This window comes from Octopus sinensis, linkage group LG25 (genome assembly GCF_006345805.1).
Source record: "Octopus sinensis linkage group LG25, ASM634580v1, whole genome shotgun sequence".
In the NCBI taxonomy this organism is placed as follows: Eukaryota; Metazoa; Mollusca; class Cephalopoda; order Octopoda; family Octopodidae; genus Octopus; species Octopus sinensis.
In genome coordinates, this window is record NC_043021.1 from 17,675,654 (window position 1) to 17,692,803 (window position 17,150).

A 17,150-nucleotide genomic window follows, 5' to 3' on the forward strand; every position below is an offset into this window, starting at 1 on the left:
CATTCCTTAACTATTTAGTGTAAGATGTTCGTTAATTCTTGCTCTCAAAACCCATCAATGTTAATTCATTGAGAAAATGTGGGAAGAATTAGTGACAGCAGCACAGTTTTAGCACACACTAAGTATATGTGTGTTATACACACACACACACACACACATATATATATATATAATATATATATATATATATATATATATATATATATATATATATATATATATACATATATATATTTTTGAGATAATGTAAACTGGATTAAAATGTTTCCAAAACCACCGGAACAAACGAGAAAAACCTGTCAGGAAAAGATCGGGAACAAAATAGGAAACACCTAAGTTTACTCCAATAAAAAAATAATCTCAGGGCTTCTTAATATAGAACTGAGAGGGGAGAAAGTATAATTATATATACACACACACATATATATATATATATATATATATATATATACACATATATATATACACATACATATATATAAATATACATATAGCTTACATACACACTCACATATGATCACTCAGAGTTTCTCGACTTTTGAACACTGCGATCAACTGACCATTTTGTAATGGAACTATAGTCGGCCTTAATAAAAATAACATCAATGTATGTGTGCGTATGCACGTGTGTATACACATATTACACAGAAACGCACACATACATACATACATACACACACTGGTTCTTTGAAGTCTGTAGCAGGAATGGTAAAGGAGTATTTAATATTATTTGAAGTTATTGCATAGCCAGGAATGGTAGAGATGTTTTCTACTTTCTTTGGTTTCAATAGAGGACAGCGCTGACACTGGCATTCACAAACTCATAGCCTTAAACTTCTCATATGAAACATTTATACAGGAAAATATACAAACTGTTCCTTTATATTGGAGTTGACTGATTCCAAGACTAGAAGGGAGGTTAATTCAATGTTATATTGTTAGATTAAATAGCCACATTTTGACAGAAATTAACCAAAAAACTAAAGAAAAAAATAACTATATAAAGAAAAATAAATAAAACAAAAATAGTTTGGTTGTTTTTTTTTTTTTTTCAATATTTATTTTTAATGTTGAAATTTAGTTATTCAAGTCTTTTAAACAATATAAATTAAAACTGAAATCTAGCAGTGAGAAAATTTAAATGTTTAAACTCATAATCTTATGGTAGCTATTGGTTGTTTTGTTTTGTTTTTGTTTCAAGGTTTTTATGTTCATCCATTCTCTCAACTATCAAAATTATTAAGTATTATAGAATCAAAAATGAAGTGGTTTAGTCTGTATATGTAGTCACACACACATATACACACATTACCTATATACGTGTGTATTCACACACACACATTCTTACCCTCACACACACACACACACACACACACACACACACTACCTACATATATGTATGCCTTATAAACAACATGAGGATATTTAAAACTCTTTAAATAAAGAGAGGCACATAAGTTAGGTTTTGAGGTTTTTCTTAAAAAATAACTTTTTCTCCATCTTGTAGACGGAGGAGGGGGGAAGGGGTTCTTCTTCTTTACATTAAATCTTCCGTAAGTAAATTTGTCCACAGCCAACCCTGATATCTAAACAGAAATTTGTCAAATATGAAGGCACTCGATAATTACAACCTATCACCTCTCACTCTCTCTCACTCGTTCACCTAGAGCTATATTATTGTCAGTTCTGAGTTTGATGTTTGTGTTGGGGTCCAGGGGGAGAGGCTAAGAATCGCCCACCTTTTTTTGCCATTATATTCGTTTCCAAGTATTCTAAGAAAGAAAAAAAAAATTCCTCAGATTTGTTGAGACCTACAACAAGCATTCAGTTGTGGTTCAGATTTATTATGTTCCCGCTAATTTAAGGATGTAGGATGTGGAGTAAACAGTACAAGGGATAGAACAACAGCCCCTTCATCGGTAAAATCTCTCTGCTGGCCCACTACAAATCTCAAAGTTCCTGATACCATTTTTCGTGTTACTATGATAGCAATCTAAAACTAACTGCACACACAAGTGCAGCTGTTTTCTTACTAAATGCATTTTGAGTGTTCACTCACACTCAGAACAAAATATCTCAACAAAAGATGAAGCTATTCAATAATTCTGTGGCCCTGTTTGGATAAACTACAAGAATATGGTCTCTATGGAATGCAACTACAAGCTTACATATACAAAATAGGGTCAGTTTGTATATATAAAAAAAAAATGAATTCAGTAAAAATTTTTTGCAAGAGAATATTTGCCACAATGGAAGTTGGGAAATGTTACAGCAGTTTAAATTCCAGTTTGTATTATGTAAAATAACACATAAATTGCCAACACAATGAATACTGAGTGAATGAGGAGTGATTGAGCAGAGGTGACTGAGCTTTTAGTTCAGACACAGCATTTTAATATCAAGCAAAGAGGGCAGTGTTTTAATCTTCCTTGTCATCAGACCCATCGTGGAACAAACCTAGGATGGGTGGAGTACTTCTTTAAGAAAGTCAAAAACTAAATGTGATCCGACCAGCTAATTGTTATGATATTCATCATCAAGTTTAATCATGTTGAAATGCAAACAGCATGATGATGTTTTCATGTTGTGTTAGTCATATATCCATGCTGATGGTTGCTGATGGAGAATAAGTAATGGTTGTGTGGTGGGGGAATGGAATGACTTGTGTGCTTCCAAGAGAAGGATAAAGAAAGGAACAGGTTTAACAATAAGAAGGCATAGTGATATTGTTACCCTCTTAACTTTGCACTATTGTTGTCCTCTATACTTTGTGATATTGTTGCCCAGTGTAGGTTTGCATAGCTTTTGAGATGTCCATCACAACTGATAAAATTGATATCAAACTTTAGACTAAAGATTTTGTTAAGCCATCAAGGTGAATTACAACAAATAACATGGGCTGTTGACATATGTGTTTATGATCCTTTATCAACGAGATGACGAGGCAAGAGACAAGGCACAAACAAGTCAGCTGTCACAACAAAACCTTAATCAGTTTTTTTCTCAGGGGATTTCAAAGAGTAAATACAAGATTAGGGTCTGGAAAAATTAAGGAGCAATATTGTCATATGAAATTTAACCAGCTCCACTCATAGTTTACACTATAAAAATTTCTTTGTTCTAAAAACTGATATTTTCCTAGAAACAGATGGGTTACGTGATATGGGTCAATGATTAAAGAACCAAATTGATATAATTACATTTTTAAAAATCATAACTGCGCTTCTTGAAGTAGGATTTACATAATGTTGGGGTTTAGGATTGAAAGGACTGTTTTGGTTTGGAATTCAGGCAGAAGTTGGATTAGTCATTATCTGAAATTCAAATTCTGTCTAAACTAAAAGGAAGAACTATTCCCATTTTAAAATCATTAGACATTTACTGTGATATAAATAAAACTTTAAGGATTAAAAAGAAACTTTTTTTTTTTTTACATTTTTATTTCACTTCTTCAAGAATCAAAACCTAAGTTTAAAAAATTTTAGAGGTATGATACATAAAAAATAATTGAACTTTCCTATTTGATTTCACTGAGCAACAGCAAGAATATTTATAACAAAATGTACAAAAGAAAATGTATGGTGATGAAAATTACATTTTCCAGTTACATAAGAAATAACTGATTATCAAACCTTAGCTATAGGAGTTAACTCCCTTCCTCAACACATTTAACTTCAAATGTCTCCCACCCTAAAGAGCTTTGATCATATCTGACTGACCTCATTATATATATATATATATATATATATATATATATATAACATTTCAATTATCGTGAAGAAGAATGTACTGTAGGGTGGTTAGAAGTGAAAAAACCCCTAAAATAATGGGAATATGTGTGTGAATGTGTAGGGTAGGAAAAAATAATGGAGTACCAAATATTAAGCAGTAAAGAATAAAAATTGGTAAAGATAGCAGAAAGATAAAAATTAGGAAATAATTGGAACAAAATATTAAATAAAATGATTGACTGAATATGATAACGAAAGTGATGGGGATTCAATGGAGATGAATGTATCGACCCAGGAATAATTAAAACTAATGGTGGATTTATTCCAACTATCAGGAAAACTGTTGTTTGTTGGTTGAAAATTCTTATGATGGGAACCAAGTATATATATATATATAAGACACACACACACATACATACACACGTGCGTGCACAGACACACACACATACATACATACAGTTGGCTTGTGATTCCTGCTAAAACTTCAGACACAACCGGGCATGAAGCAAAATGGAAAGTAGGAGAAAAAATTGTTAGTAATTGTTTTTCTTTTTTAAAAAAAAGAGATGAGATGTTGGAATTGAGGGGAGGGGGGAAACAATATTTTTTTTTTATCTTTTAAAAAATGAAAGATTGTAATATGAAGAAATATTTGTACACATTTACAGATCAACTGTTGCAGGTGCTGTCACTAAGTTACCACATTGCACAATTGGCAGGGGGAGGAGAGAACAAGACAAACTTTAGATTCACTAGCAACAGGTACACCCTTAAAAAATACCAACAACTGGAATCATTGTGTCGGTAGGGTACTGTTGCTTTCCCTTTCTAACGGCTCTGTCTATTATATAATAATAATAATATTAATAATAATAACAATAATGTTTTCGAGGGATCGGGAAATTTCAGTGTAAAACTGCTGCTCGTTTGAGTATTATTCTTAGCCCTCTTGGATTCTGCTCAAAGTAGCTTGTCTTCAGAGTTTCTTCATCTTCTTCTTACGCCGCTTCTTCCTCCTCCTGCCGATACTATGTCATACAAATGCATTAACTGCATGGTACATCTGCATCAACATAACAAAGTGCACAGGCAAACATGACTGGCGGTCATTTTTTACTGGGTCCATGGTCAACCAGGACAAGGCATTGTAGTTTTCCAAAACAAATCTAGAAAAAATAACAAAATACAATAGAATTTTAGATGAGGAAAAAGAATAAAACGACTTAGCAATCAAAATAGAAACTTCAAAACATTTCACATTTAGAATGACTTAAGAAAATCAAAGATTCTTTTAAAGCAGAAAAATATGATTCTCGATTTATTAAGGCAAGCAAAAAGGCAGAAGGAAGCTGTAATTCTTCAGAAATGGTTGAAACTTACCTCAAAACATCACAGGTTAGATTCGAATCAAGGGGGTGAATGTTTCTACTATGTGTTGACTGAAGGGGAAGAGGATCATCTTGTTTTGATGAACAGTGTGTGTGAAGTGCAGCCTGCAACATAATTAGAAGCACATTAGCAATCAAGTATTAGGGTCTAATGAAAAACATACCAACAAAAATCCTGGAGAGAACAACTAGAAATCCCTAAGTATCAAACATGAATTTTTATAAAAACATCTAAAAACTATAGAATTTTAAAATGCCTGTTCAGTGAGTTAATCTTAACTATGTTAAAATGTAAAGAGCAATCAATTTGGAATCAAAGACTAATGAAAGAATCCCCATAAAATTTATCTTCCAATACCAGCTCAGATGTCAAGAGATTACAGAGAAAATATTAATTAGTCATTAACAAAAAAAGATATTAATTAAACAAAAGTAACAATCAGACCTCCCACTTTCAATTCTTGACTGAAATTAATAATATTTCTGACAGGTTTCAGAAGATAACATTATATGATAGGCACAGAAATGGCTGTATGGTTGAGAAGTTCCTTTGCAAGAACATGGTTCTTGGCTAAGTACCTTGTGCAATCGTTTTGGCCTAATCAATGTCTCAAGAATGACATTAGAAGCTGGAAACCAAATGGGAGCCCACCGTGTGGGTGGGTGGGTGTGTAAGTAAAAATTGTGATTTCTGTTTCTCACACAAGATCATTTAAATAGAAAAATAAAACAGTGCTGTATTTACAGTCTCAATGAAGATGACACTCCAAAGCTTAACACTCCTGAAGTAAAGGGTAAAGACCCCCTTCGGTCATGAGTGACCATGGGTTTGCACCTAGAGAGTTACCCTCTGAGGCACAAGTCTGGGCAAGGTTGTTTTATGGAAGACCAGTAGTCGCCCATGCATACCAGCCTCCCCTCTCCACGCCACCAGTGTTATCCGAGGGAAAGACAAAGGTCGATACAGCTTGGCATCAGTGATGTCGCAACTCATTTCTACAGCTGAGTGAACTGGAGCAACGTGAAATAAAGTGTCTTGCTCAAGAACACAACACGCAGCCCGGTCCGGGATTCAAGCTCACAACCTCACGATCGTAAGCTCGACGCTCTAACCACTGAGCCATGCGCCTTCATGAAGTACACTATATAATATAAAGACCCTTCTCGAGGCATATAGATTCATCGGACCAATTAGCACAATTTCCATGGTGCATATATTTCCCCCTGGGACAGGACACCTGTCCATTGCAGATGCTACTCATTTTTGCCAGCAGAATCGACTGGAACAACGTGAAATGAAGTGCTTTGCTCAAGAACACAATGCGCTGCCTGGTCCAGGAATTGAAACCACAATCTTATAAGCATGAGTCCACTAAGCCGTGCACCTCCACATATATATATATCACTCCAAATAGTGATATAAAAACTCCTTTGCTCCTAAAGCAGGAAAAGGTTAGCAACAATGAGAGCATCCAGTCATGAGAATGCTTATATTGTTACGAGAGAAAAATGAATGTAAAATAAAGGAAATTCTCAAAAGATTTCTTCAATCTTCATTTATAATGTAATACCATCATTTAACATCCATTTTCTATGCTGGTATGGATTGGAGAGTTCAACCAACAGAGTACTGCACCAAGCTCCAATTGTCTGCTTTGGAATGGTTTGTACAGCAGGATGCCTTTCCTGATGCCAACCACTTTACAGAGTGAAGTGTTTGGCGTTAGGAAAGGCATCAATAGTGGAAAGCATTTGAATTTCCTTTGAAAGTGTGAGAAGGACCAGACATTATAGTGAGAGACTGACCAAGAGAATAACTGACCTTGAGTATATTTGGACACATGTTTTCAGCCTCAGGACATGCTGACCAGAACCACTTTGGTAGTGGTCCTGTGCTAGCTGTGGACACATAATAGCCCATTGCCAGAGGTTGTTGCAGCAATGTACCACCTTCCTCTTGAAGATCATTAGATGTGTTAACAGCTCCCTGAAACAGAACACAAGAAAACAAAACAGGTCAACATCGAGCAGAAGACAACAAGACCAAGCTTGATTCTAACAAGACCATTAATGAGTCTACACCCATACATGGTACCATCACCACTCATACCACTTCACACCAACACGTTTTCAGTTTTAAAATTTACTAACAACAACCAGTTGTACTTAATTTTCATTTAACCATGTCAGGACTTCCACTCAACTATCTTTAAAAAGCTTTTACTCATCTATGTTGGAGCTTCCACTCGACTGTGACAGAGCCCCCACTCAACTGTGATGGAGCTCCCACTCAACTTATGACAGAACTTCCACTCAACTTATGACAGAACTTCCACTCAACTTATGACAGAACTTCCACTCAATTTATGACAGAGCTCCCGCTCAACTTATGACAGAGCTCCCACTCAACTTATGACAGAGCTCCCACTCAACTTATGACAGAGCTTCCACTCAACTGTGACACAGCTTCTACTCAACTGTGACAGAGCTTCCACTAAACTATCTTTAAAAAAAGGCTTTCACTCAACTACTTCAAAAATTCCATTCCATATTCTAAACTTAATGTACGACACTTTAGAAGTAAAAAGTTTTGCAGAGAAACTAGAAAAGGAAAAACTGAGCAATCTCACGTTAAAAGGTTTACTCAGGTGGGGACTGTTGAATGAAGAAATCAAAAAGTCTAGTGATAACATGTTTACATCTAAGAGAGTTCCTGACAACACAGACACAGACGGTAACAAGGAAGAGCAAATACTTACTGCTGATGGGACTCCCATCTTTGAAGGTGACTGACAGCCCTCATCTCCATGAATAAGAGAACCAGAAGCAGAGTTTTTATCATCGTTCATGGGGTTGATGAAGATGGAGAGAAGATCGTCCATTTCACATCCAATATCATCTCCAATGCCATCTTCTATAGCTGAGGGGAAGAGGGCATCTGTATTAAGGTCCCCTAGGTGGTAGGTAGGATCCATCGAATGCTCTCCACGATGGAGTGAGTGGTTACTGGCCTGCAACGAGACAAAAACAATACAAAAATCATTTCATTTCCAAACTTGTGTAACCAAGACAAAATAATCAAAATACTAAAATCTTGTTATGATTAATAAAAGACTAAAAAATAAATATATAATTAAATGACTAAGCAATTATGTTTTTTGCCTTATTAATCTTTATCTCCAGAGATGAAAAATATAATTTCATAATTATGTCTATAACAGAGACACATCATGGAAGACTTTTTACTGTAAAAATCAAAGAGTATTAAATTCCCTTCAAATATATCTCACAAGGTGTTAAAGTTGTCGTCCCCTGATTGTAACCTGCTCACTGACCTACTTTCAGGACCTACAGGAGAATTGTGTCAGTGACCAGGTTGCAGTTGTACAAAAACCTTCATACCTCGCGAAATAATTTTGAAATGGTTGTTTGATAATGTAGCTTCAACACACAGACACACAAGTCATCTGCTAGACAAGTACAATTCCAAAAGGTTGTCATGTAGGTATAAATATTAAATTACTTTTAGTCTCAAAGCAGACACTTAAAGCTTTAGCATTCAGATTATTTTGTCAAACATTTTGAATTAATCAAGCATTATCTCTTGGCTTCATCATTTAGATGATGTGACTGTTTATTTTTAGAATGACATTGTAGTGAAGGTCCAAGAGGCTGGATCTGGCCAGTTTGATCAGAGAACTGGTAGAACATTAGGATCAAATCAGGACAGTTTAACCCTTTCGTATTTAAGCCAGCTATACTTGGCCCAAATATTCTACCTGTTTTAAGTTGAAACCAGTCAGATCTGGTCTCTCACACTTATCCTACAATGTCATTCTAAAAGTAAATAATCACACCATTCAAAATCTTGAAGCTATAAGATTAATCCAAAACAATGTAAATAAACAAACATAACATTTGATAAAGTATCTGAATACTAAAGGGTTGAATTGACGGTAGTACTTATAAGACAAGGAACAACAATAATCTGAATGCAATTCTTTAACAAAAAAGGTGTAACGGTTTTACCTGTGCTGTGGCTGAGGTAGGAAATACCAGGATATGTGTACAGGATGCATCACGTGGAGTTTGTAAGGGGCAATTGCTACTCATCTTTTCTTCAACTTTTACTGAATCAAAAATAATTCTAAAGGAAGACTGGGGCTCCATGGAAACAAGACACGCACTGAGGATGCAAGGTGTCTCACTGCTAGACATTATGGAACACTGGGTGCACATATCTCTCATTTGCTGACTGGCTTTCATCAAGTTTTTCTTACCCAATAGTTCAGCCCAGCCTGTTGAAAGAGAACAATTAAACCATAATCAAACAAATGTTAATAATTAAATCTTCTTCTAACGAAAACACACAAAGACAAAATTGTTTTGAGGAAGGATGGGGTGAATAAAAAAATAAATTCATTCCCCCAGTATTTTACTGGTGCTCTATCTTATTGAACCAGGCAGGATGAAAGTCAACCATGGCATGATTAAACTCATAAAGTGAAAGGGACATAATTAAATATCAGATAGCATTTTGTTTGTCATTCTGCCTATTGTACTGCTCTGACACCCTCATAACAATAATTATTATAACAGCATTCGTCACATCAAGAATTAGAAGTCGACAATAATGTAAAATTAAAGGTAATATATCAAATTATTACTATAATAGGAAAACTGGGTACCTCAAAAATATAGTACTATAATATTAGAAGAGTAGAGTTGAGTACCTCAATACACTAGCATACAGTTATATAGCTAAGTACCTCAAAAGTTACAGTATATTATATAGTAAATATAGTAAATAGTTGTATGGCTGTTGTACCTCAATTCTCTAGTATAAAGTAGTACAGTTAGGTACCTCTAGTATAACAGGGTAAAGACTTCCTTCAGTCATGAATGACCATGGGATTGCACCTAGATACCAGCCTCCCCTCTCCATACCACTAATGTTATCCAAGGGAAAGGCAAAGGGGCCAATACAGCTTGGCACCAGTGACACCGCAACTCATTTCTGCAACTGAGAAAACAGCAGCAAAGTGAAATAAAGTGTCTTGCTCAAGAACACAACACACACCCCAGTCTGGGAATCAAACTCATGGTCTCATGATTGTAAGCCCAATGCTCTGAGTCATGAGCCTTCACATAACAGGGTACTATGGTAAAAATAAAATCTCTCCAACAGTACCACCAAGGTAAATGCATGCGTAGAGAGAAAACACATTAAACAGCAACAGGTTTGCCGATTCTCCCCTTACCTTTCAATTCCCCATGGCCAAGTCGACCAAATCGTCCAATAACAAGACGACATGGTAGAGTTGTCATAGACACAATTCCAACAATGAAAGTCCATAATTTTTGTAAACCGGCTTTCCTTGCTGAAGCCTTTTTCCGTCGATTACTGAAATTAGAAAAGTGATAAGACATTCATGTGAAAATAATTCATTTAAAAAAAGAAAAGAAAATATTAATAAATTTTAGCAAACTTGCATATAACACATATTCTGCAGTTAGGTAAACCAAAGTCCAATTAGGGGTGGCCTGTTTTTGCAAAAACTGTTAAGTAATGTTAGTAAACATAAGGTGACTTGAATAGTGATGATGCTTTGTGGTAAGACCTTCTCTAAATTTGCAAACTTGCCTACTTTGCAGACTTGAGCAATAAGAAGTACACCCAGCAACAAAAAAATTTTCACGACCTATCAAACCCATGTCAGTATTGAATACCTGAAAGTAAATATCTCAAACTAACATAAGATTATTGATACTAAACAAAGAGATGTGTGTGTGTGGGGGGGGGGGGGGTAAGCAATATATAAACATTATTGCAAATTTATACTTATAATGTTGAAAAATTAGGTGTAAAATAGTATTAGGTATTTATCATCGTCAGTGCACTAATGAACTCAAATCAAAACTACATGAGATTATCTCACAGATATTTAGTGATGAAGAATCAAAGTAACTGACAACTGGTAACTAGAACAGCTTTCAAGGGTGGCCGACATTGAAGAGTTTCAATACTTAGTTACATGGAATGCCTACAGAGGAGGACACATTGTTCAATGTATGTTGATCTTAGTTTCATGCCTTGGAGGCTACATCTAACTCCCAAGTCAGGGAAATTTTACAGAAGTTAGGGATACTACCTTAACTCATCTAAATCATCATCATCATCATCGTTTAGCATCCGCTTTCCATGCTAGCATGAGTTGGATGGTTCAACTGGGGTCTGGGAAGCCAGAAGGCTGCCCCAGGCCCAGTTTGATCTGGCAATGTTTCTATGGCCGGATGCCCTTCCTAATGCCAACCACTCCATGAGTGTAGTGGGTGCTTTTTACGAGCCACCGGCCACGATCGGATGGTGCTTTTTAAGTGCCACAGGCACGGGGACCAGGCAAGGCTGGCAACGGCCACGAACGGATGGTGCTTTTTACGTGCCACCGGCACGAGGCCAGTCGATATAAAAAAAAACAAATAACCAGCATCCACAAAACATAACAAAGAACTGGACTGGACAATGAGACTACAACCAGGTGCCAGAAATGGCTCTGTAACTGATGATATCCAGCTTCCTCTTCGCTGTTAGAGCCCAAACATCTAAAAGTGCATCTCTGAGACAACAGAGTCCATGGATATTTGACAAAGAATATTTTAGAAAGCACAGAGGTGAGTAAAATGTTGCTTGAGTTCACCAAAAGACTTACCGGTTGGGTATTTCGATATTTATTATACAAGTCTCTTGCATCTCTCCTCGTTCGTCAGTGCAAGCGGCCAGTAGCCAACGTTGATCTTCACTCAAGCAGTAGCCACAAAACACAATCGTACTTTTTTCAAGTTTTTCGCCACAAGATTCAGCAAGTGTTGATTGCTTGTCCTTCACCGGTGCCAGAATGAAAGGTGGGCAATAGAGTCTCATCTGTCCAGCTTTTTCAACCTGCATACATCAAAAGTTAAAAGAATTATCACAATGCTTTAAAACAACACTCATGTTAAACATTACAATAAAATAAAATGAACCGCTGAAATGTCACATGAAAAGTTTATTTTATCAAAATATCATTTAGTTGCAGTTCTATATTTAAGAGATGAGGAATTATGTACATTAGTTACATTTGATGGATATTTGTCCACCCAGGTTCAAAATTTCCCTAAGACACCTGATGAAGGCTGGAGGGTACATCAGCCGAAATGTTGTGTTAACAAGAAATAAGATGAGGATAAATATTCGTCAAATGTAAATCATTTATTTCGTTTTTGGATTTGGTTTGCAAGATTCTTTATATGAGTTCGTGTGTTGAAGCATACTCTGTTGTGTCTGGGAAGAGTCATTTTCTTTTTGTGCCTTATAATGTAACACACTCACCAGTAAAATTTCCACTTTTTTCTTATTTTTATTTTCCTAAAATTTTTGGTGCATCTTGACTATTGAAATGGTTGCAAGACAAGGAAAATTTTAGGAAAATAAAAATCAGAAAAAAGTAGAAATTTTACCGATGCGTGTGTTAAATTGTGAGGCACAAAAAGAAAATGACTCTCCCCAGACACAACAGAGTAAATCCTTTAGTCACAATCAACAGAATTAGACCTCGATGTCAATGTTCAGATATTGCATCAAAAATTTTCACAACATTCCATCGCTATCTAACTTGATTAATCAATAAATACACAAACCAATGAGAACAAGTTATGATCCCACACAGGATAATCCCTGAATTAACACACATAGTGATTAATAGTGACTAACAAATACATTAAAATGCTAAATAGGACAACAATATTAAAAAAAGTTAACTACTAACATTATCAGCTTCATTAAAAATGCTGCCAACTTACCTCTTTCTGTTTAAGGAAAAGTTCGGCATCAGCAGCAGGCCCAAAGCCAGTTAACGATCGTCCTAAGACATTGTGGGCCAAATTCCAGCGGCAAGTAGTAAAAACTGAGAATGCCAAAGATTTGAGCATCTGATATTGTGAGCCACATTCTTTTTGATCTATCACAGCCTCAGAGGGAATAATCTGAAAACAAATATAAAACCTCTCAATGTCAAAAAGCACCAACATTATTTTCTTCTTAAATGAATTTCTTTAGCATGGAATAATAAAACCATCTTCCTCTGTAACAGAATGGTTTTAGACAATAAAGAAAACAGTATGACACCACATTGGAAAATGGTATTATTTATTGAAAAGGAATTTGATTCTTTTAGTCTTTTACAGGCGTCAGTCATCTGACTATGGCCATGGTGGGACACCGCCATAAAGGGGTTTTTAGTCAAAGAAATCAAGTCCAGGACTTACTGCATCGATCTCTTTTGCCAAACCACACCTACATCAGTTGTCGAGCAATAGTGAGGGGATAAACACAGACACACATACATATATACATTATATATATATATAATATATATATATATATATATATATATATATATATATATATATATATATAATATACAGGTTTGGCCAAAAGTCACCCAACAGTAAATCAAAATTCCATAAATACTATCTGTAATTCTGTGTTGACTCGAATGAAAGAATGTGTCACTCAAGGACTTCAGTTTGAACAATTTTCATGATATTTTATATTGAGATGCTTTTCTTAAATTCATTCAGTTGTTAAACAGAAATCTTGGAATTAAATGGTTTTGATTTACTGTCAGGTGACTTTTGGCCAACCCTGTATATAATGTATGTATGTATGTATATAATGACGAGCTTCCTTCAGTTTCCATCTACCAAATCCACTCAGAAGGCTTTGGTTAGCCCAAGGCAATAGTAGAAGACACTTGCCCTTGGTGCCATGCAGTGGGACAGAACCCAGAGTCATGCAGTTGGGAAGCAAGTTTCTTACCACACGGCCATACCAGCTGTGCCTATTGAATATTAATTATATTTCCCTACTGAAGTTATTAACAGATTATAATAATAATAATATAATAATAATGAAATTATTGTATACAGTGCTCAGGTGCACCACAACTTGTCAGACAGTGCATATAAAGCACATGCAGTAATGTACAAATGTCTGGAAAGCGAACAATGTATGAGTCAGATACATGGAGGGGAGAAAATCAGGTGTAGTGTTGGCGAATCTCAGAAAGCATGGAATTCGAAATGCATTTTCTCAATAAAAATCTGGGTTTAGAGATTATAAGATATCTAAACATAACATGCTGTGGACACGTAACAAACACCATCCGATCGTGGCCATTCGCCAGCCTCGTCTGGCACCTGTGTCGGTGGCACATGAAAAAACACCATCCGAGCGTGGCCGTCTGCCAGCCTCGTCTGGCACCTGTGTCGGTGGCACATGAAAAAACACCATCCGAGCGTGGCCGTCTGCCAGCCTCGTCTGGCACCTGTGTCGGTGGCACATGAAAAAACACCATCCGAGCGTGGCCGTCTGCCAGCCTCGTCTGGCACCTGTGTCGGTGGCACATGAAAAAACACCATCCGAGCGTGGCCATCTGCCAGCCTCGTCTGGCACCTGTGTCGGTGGCACATGAAAAAACACCATCCGAGCGTGGCCGTCTGCCAGCCTCGTCTGCACCTGTGTCGGTGGCACATGAAAAAACACCATCCGAGCGTGGCCGTCTGCCACCTCGTCTGGCACCTGTGTCGGTGGCACATAAAAAAACACCATCCGAGCGTGGCCGTCTGCCAGCCTCGTCTGGCACCTGTGTCGGTGGCACATAAAAAAACACCATCCGAGCATGGCCATTCGCCAGCCTCGTCTGGCACCTGTGTCGGTGGCACATAAAAAAACACCATCCGAGCGTGGCCATTCGCCAGCCTCGTCTGGCACCTGTGTCGGTGGCACATAAAAAAACACCATCCGAGCGTGCCGTCTGCCAGCCTCGTCTGGCACCTGTGTCGGTGGCACATAAAAAAACACCATCCGAGCGTGGCCGTCTGCCAGCCTCGTCTGGCACCTGTGTCGGTGGCACATAAAAAAACACCATCCGAGCGTGGCCGTCTGCCAGCCTCGTCTGGCACCTGTGTCGGTGGCACATAAAAAAACACCATCCGAGCGTGGCCGTTCGCCAGCCTCGTCTGGCACCTGTGTCGGTGGCACATAAAATCACCCACTACACTCTCGGAGTGGTTGGCGTTAGAAAGGGCATCCAGCTGTAGAAACACTGCCAGATCTGACTGGCCTGGTGCAGCCTTCGGGCTCCCCAGACCCCAGTTGAACCGTCCAACCCATGCTAGCATGGAAAGCGGACGTTAAACGATGATGAACACAATACAAGTAGGAAATGAAACCAAATGCAACCAATCAACAAATACTCACTTGTAGACTAACATGGCTTTGCATATGTTCTGGCAAGTTTCTCACAATTTCTTGGTAGCAGTGCAGTAACCCAATCGTTCCAAGCCTATTAAGGTGGTCCCACTCCTGACAATAGGTGAAAGGATCCACAATATAAATAACTAGAGCCGGGCACTCTGTGGAACTATCCTCAGATTCTTGTTGTTGTTCATGGATGCCGCCGTCCCGTTGCTGCTGGGAACTGTTGCTGTCAGCACCACCATCTACAGAAACAAATAATAAATGAATAAAAGAGTTACACAGGATATTAGAGACTCTAATAAGAATGTAGATATATATGTAAGCTGGAGGGAATTCTAAGGGGCAACATGTACCTCCAGTTTTAGAGCTAAGTGAGAGAAAAAGAAATGTCCCCCTTCACTAAGATGCTATTATACAGCAGGTATCATTCCTTGATTTAATTCTTATTCCAACAACTGGATGAAAGCTATGAAAGATGCATTTTTCGTCCCACTCCAACTCCGAAACAGGACATCAAGTTGAGGAGTTGATGTTAAGAAGATAAAAGACAAAGCCCTATAGTCAACCAACCATCTATCTAATAATTTCTCTATTTCCTTCCCCACTTTTTACACACACACACAAACAAGAATTTTAATATGAGATGAAGGAATGAACAGGCTTTATTACAAATGACTAAAATTGTTTCAGCTCCTGAATGAGGCATAAATTATACACACTATTGCATTTATAGGATTCAATACTGGTGTATACATGCGCATCTTCAGGTGAGTAGAGTCCAAACCACTGCTGTGTATAATGCAGGTAACATTCAGCAATTATCAGCTGATGATGATATGCTGAAACAATTGTAGTGATTTGTAACAATGCCCATTCATTCCTGCTTCTCAAGTTAAAATCTTTTTGTCTATACTCTATGGATCTTTCCAGATTTCCATATGTATACCCAGTAACGGAAGAAATCCTACTGTATAATAATACCTGGTAGCCAATATCCGAAGAGAAGCTTTGGAAAGCACGCTATAAGGTTATTACATATATATATATATATATATATATATATTTCATACTACACTAAGGCGCATGGCTCAGTGGTTAGAGCGTCGAGCTTACGATTGTGAGGTTGTGAGCTCGAATCCCGGACCGGGCTGCGTGTTGTGTTCTTGAGCAAAGCACTTTATTTCACGTTGCTCCAGTTCACTCAGCTGTAGAAATGAGTTGCGACGTCACAGGTGCCAAGCTGTATCGACCTTTGTCTTTCCCTTGGATAACACTGGTGGTGTGGAGAGGGGGAGGCTGGTATGCATGGGCGACTGCTGGTCTTCCATAAACAACCTTGCCCGGACTTGTGTCTAGGAGGGTAACTTTCTAGGTGCAATCCCATGGTCATTCATGACCGAAGGGGGTCTTTACCCTTACTACACTAAGAAAAGGTGCACAATACCAGAATTTTCAACTCCAATACAACAAACCACTCCCAATTGTTAGAGTATCCATGTAAGTGGAATCAAGACTGGCCAGTCTAGTTGTAATAATGAAGTCAAACCAAAGAGTGATTGTCAATCTAGAAAACCATTTATACAGTTTGTTTAAGAAAGAAAAAAGAAAACAAAAAAGATACGTCTTTCCCTTTGAGAACTGACATATTTCAGTAAACAGCAATCCCTCCACAGGCAATATACCAAAATTTAAGACAGTCATTTCCTAGAATTAACAAAATGATGGGCAAAG

At 37.3% G+C, this 17,150-nt stretch overlaps 1 protein-coding gene across 6 annotated transcripts in view; it reads right to left on the reverse strand.

Annotated features, from left to right (window-relative positions):
• Nucleotides 1-1,740: 1,740 nt before the first annotated feature.
• LOC115224396 (mediator of RNA polymerase II transcription subunit 13-like) overlaps nt 1,741-17,150 on the reverse strand; it is a 212,252-nt gene continuing 196,842 nt past the window's right edge. For 5 of the 6 annotated variants that reach the window (XM_036513190.1, XM_036513189.1, XM_029795291.2 and 2 more), the window contains 9 exons: nt 15,420-15,661; nt 12,959-13,141; nt 11,830-12,059; nt 10,381-10,523; nt 9,149-9,417; nt 7,879-8,130; nt 6,942-7,112; nt 5,112-5,224; nt 1,741-4,897 (listed from right to left, as the gene is read on the reverse strand). In XM_036513190.1, the coding sequence (XP_036369083.1) occupies nt 4,765-4,897; nt 5,112-5,224; nt 6,942-7,112; nt 7,879-8,130; nt 9,149-9,417; nt 10,381-10,523; nt 11,830-12,059; nt 12,959-13,141; nt 15,420-15,661 (1,736 nt within the window). In that variant the 3' untranslated portion in view covers nt 1,741-4,764. The remainder of the gene's footprint in view (nt 4,898-5,111; nt 5,225-6,941; nt 7,113-7,878; nt 8,131-9,148; nt 9,418-10,380; nt 10,524-11,829; nt 12,060-12,958; nt 13,142-15,419; nt 15,662-17,150) is intronic. The other variant, XM_029795290.2, reaches the window with a different exon arrangement.